At 59.8% G+C, this 3,685-nt stretch overlaps 1 protein-coding gene across 1 annotated transcript in view; it reads left to right on the top strand.

The window, feature by feature from the left end:
• Nucleotides 1-94: 94 nt before the first annotated feature.
• Nucleotides 95-3,685, top strand: part of CELF3 (CUGBP Elav-like family member 3) — a 10,913-nt gene continuing 7,322 nt past the window's right edge. The window contains exons 1-2 of the mRNA XM_015884696.2: nt 95-959; nt 2,996-3,078. Of these exons, the coding sequence (XP_015740182.1) occupies nt 815-959; nt 2,996-3,078 (228 nt within the window). The 5' untranslated portion in view covers nt 95-814. The remainder of the gene's footprint in view (nt 960-2,995; nt 3,079-3,685) is intronic.

Raw genomic sequence — 3,685 nt, 5'->3', positions numbered from 1 at the left:
CCCCCACCCCCGCCCCCCATATCCCCCCACACGGCGGTACCCGGTGACTCCGGGCGGAGCGGCGGCTGCGGGAGAAGCGCCGTCGGGCCCCGGAGCGCCGCCCCCGGGCAGAGCGCAGCCCCCGCCCCACCGCGCCCCGTCCCCGGAGGAGCCCTCAGCCCCGGGGCCGCCCCTCCTTTGTGTGCGGCGCCGCCGTCACCGGCACCGGAGCGCCGGGAGCACCGGGAGCCGAAAGAAAAAGGGCACCGGGAGCATCGAATCGGGGAACGGGAACATCGGGAGCATCGGAACGGACACCGGGAGAACCGAACCGGCATCGGGAGCACCGGGAAGATAGAACCGGGAGACGGGAGAGGGGAACCGGGAGTACCGGGAGTGGGCAAAAGGGGAACGGGAGCTGAGAAACGGGCGCCGGGAGCACCGGATCCAATCACTGAGAGCACCGAACCAGGCGCTGGGAGCACCGGGAGCACCGGGATTGGGCCCTGGGAGCATCGAACCGAGCATTGACAGCACCGGGACCACCAGATCCGGGTATTGGGAGTCGGGAAAAGGGCATCGGGAGCACCAGGAGAACCGGATCTGAGCGCCAGCGGCACCGGCACCACCGGAACCGGGCATTGGGAGCACCGGGAGAGCCAGAACTGGGAGCCAGAAGCCGGGAAAAGGGGAAGCAGGAACATCGGAACCGAACACCGGCAGCACCGGGAGCACCAGGACCGAGCACCGGGAGCAGCGGGAGCAGCAGAACCCAGCACCGGGAGCACCGGGAGGGCACCGGGCGGAGGGCGCGGCCCCGAGCGCCGGCGGCCCCATGAAGGAGCCCGACGCCATCAAACTCTTCGTGGGGCAGATCCCGCGGAACCTGGAGGAGAAGGACCTCAAGCCGCTCTTCGAGCAGTTCGGGAAGATCTACGAGCTGACGGTGCTCAAGGACAAATACACCGGGATGCACAAAGGTGCGGCGCCGGCAGCGGGGACGGGGGATGGGGATGTGGGTCGGGAACGGGGGACGGGCACCGGGAGCTGAGAGCGGCCGTGGGGCCTGAGTGTGGCCCCCGGGCACCATGAATGGCCCCATATACAGCCCTACAGTGAGGGTACAGCTCTATGTACAGCCCTACATACAGCCCTATGGAATGGGTACAGCTCTATGGTAAAGGTGTAGCCATACATACAGCCCTACATACAGCCCTATGGAACGGGTACAGCCCTACGATACAGATGTAGCCATACATACATACAGCCCTATGGCATGGGTACAGCCCTGAGTACAGCCCCATAGGCCCACAGCCCCACATGCAGCTCTGGAGCCTGAGAATAGCCCCACAGCTGCAGTACAGCACAACAATCTGGGTGTGATTTGCACTTAGGGGGCTGTACCCTATAGGGCCAGGGGAGCGGGTGGGCCCTGTGGAGCTGTGTGGGGCAGTGCTTGTACGGGTGGTGTGGGGCGGAGGTGGTGAGTGCGGTGCGGTGGTTGTATGGGGTGTGATGTCAGGTGGGTTGTGTGATGGTTGTGTGGGGTGAGATGTGGGGTGGAATGTGTGCAGCGATTGTGTCAAGTCAGTTGGGTGTGTGTAGGGTCTGGAGGTTGTGTGTGGGGTGTGCAGTGGTTGTATGGGGCACAGAGGTTGTGTGTGGGATGTGCAGCAGGCACCTGGGGCTGTAATTGTATGTGGGGTGTAGGATGGGTGTATGGGGTGTGATGGTTGTATGGGGCTGTGGTGGTTGAATGTGGGGGTGTGATGGTTGTACATGGAGTGTGATGGTTGTATGGGTGTGTGGGATGGTTGTACATGGGTGGGGGTGTGATGGTTGTATGGGTGTGTGGGATGGTTGTACATGGGTGGGGGTGTGATGGTTGTATGGGGCTGTGGTGGTTGTACATGGGGATGTGATGGTTGTATGGGGCTGTGGTGGTTGTATGGGGCTGTGATGGTTGTACATGGGGCTTCAATGGTTGTATGGGGCTGTGATGGTTGTACATGGGGCTGTGATGGTTGTATGGGGCTGTGATGGTTGTACATGGGGGTGTTATGGTTGTATGGGGCTGTGGTGGTTGCACATGGGGATGTGATGGTTGTATGGGGCTGTGGTGGTTGTACATGGGGCTTCAATGCTTGTATGGGGCTGTGATGGTTGTATGGGGGTGTGATGGTTGTAAATGGGGGTGGGATGGTTGTACATGGGGTGTGATGGTTGTATGGGGGTGTGATGGTTGTATGGGGCTGTGGTGGTTGTGGTGGTTGTATATGGGGTGTAGGATGGTTGTATGGGATGTGACGGTTGTATGGGGTTGTGATGGTTGTATGGGGCTGTGGTGGTTGTACATGGGGGTGTGATGGTTGTACATGGGGATGTGATGGTTGTATGGGGCTAAGGGGTTTTTGTATGGGGCTGTGATGGTTGTATGGGGGTGTGGGATGGTTGTACATGGGCTGTGATGGTTGTACATGGAGTGTTATGGTTGTACATGGGGGTGGGATGGTTGTACATGGGTGGGGGTGTGATGGTTGTATGCGGGTGTGGGATGGTTGTATGGGATGTGATGGTTGTATGGGATGTGATGGTTGTACATGGAGCTGTGATGGTTGTACATGGGGGTGGGATGGTTGTATGGGATGTGATGGTTGTATGGGGGTGTGATGGTCATAGATGGCGCTCAGTGGTTGTATGGGGGGATGCTGGTTGTGTGTGGGATGCTGGTTGTGGGCTGTGCGATGGCTGTGAATGAGGTGTGACAGCTGTACACGTACTGATGGCTGTATGGGGTGCAGTTGGTTGTAGGGTTGCTCGGCAGTTGTGTGATGGCTGTATGTGGGGTGTTGTTGTGCTGCGGGGCCCACGCAGGCCCTGAGGCCATGATGATGGGCACCACAACCCATGGCAGCGGGTGGTGAGGGGCCACAGGGACACCACTACCAGCCCAGCTGTGGGGTGTGGGGTAGGGGGTCTCTGTGTCCCCCCACCCAACCAACCCCTGTCCCCATAGGATGCGCCTTCCTCACCTACTGCGCCCGTGACTCGGCCCTGAAGGCGCAGAGTGCCCTCCACGAGCAGAAAACGCTGCCGGGGGTGAGTGACCCCCCACCCCCAAACCCATAACAGCTCCTTTGGGGTGTAGCCAACCCTCCCCCCCCTTCCCCCAACACTCCCAGTGTAACACTCCCAGTGTAACATGCACGTACTTTGAGCCCCCCCCCAAGTGCTATGTGCACGTTTTGGGGTGGCACAGCGACACCCCCCCCACCCCCATATAAGTGCCCTTCCCCACTTATTATGGCCAGGCACCCCCAACCCCCCCCCAGCAAAGAGCTCTTTATGGGGGGGTTTAGTGGTTCCCGGGGACAAATGGGGGGAGAGGGGAGTTCCTAAATACTGGGGGTACACACAGACAACCCCCCCCATGTTGGGAATCCCAAAACATCCCCCCCAAGGACCAAAAATCCCAACAGATGAAACAACAAGAGGATGTGGGGAGGAAATGCCATTTATATATGTGGGGGGGGGAAAGTGAAGCATTTTGGGTTCACTCCCCTCTTCATTATGGCCAGGGACTCTCAGACCCTCCCCACAAAGACTCGTTTCTAGAGGGGAATTATGGGGTCCTCAGACATTAATGGGGGGGTGGAACCCCAGAGGAAGTCATCACTTAATCCCCACCCCCATCAATGCCCCCCCC

The sequence above is a fragment of the Coturnix japonica genome, chromosome 25, assembly GCF_001577835.2.
Source record: "Coturnix japonica isolate 7356 chromosome 25, Coturnix japonica 2.1, whole genome shotgun sequence".
NCBI classification, from domain to species: Eukaryota; Metazoa; Chordata; class Aves; order Galliformes; family Phasianidae; genus Coturnix; species Coturnix japonica.
The sequence above is the reverse complement of the archived record's forward strand: the minus strand, read 5'-3'. Positions and strand labels throughout refer to the sequence as shown.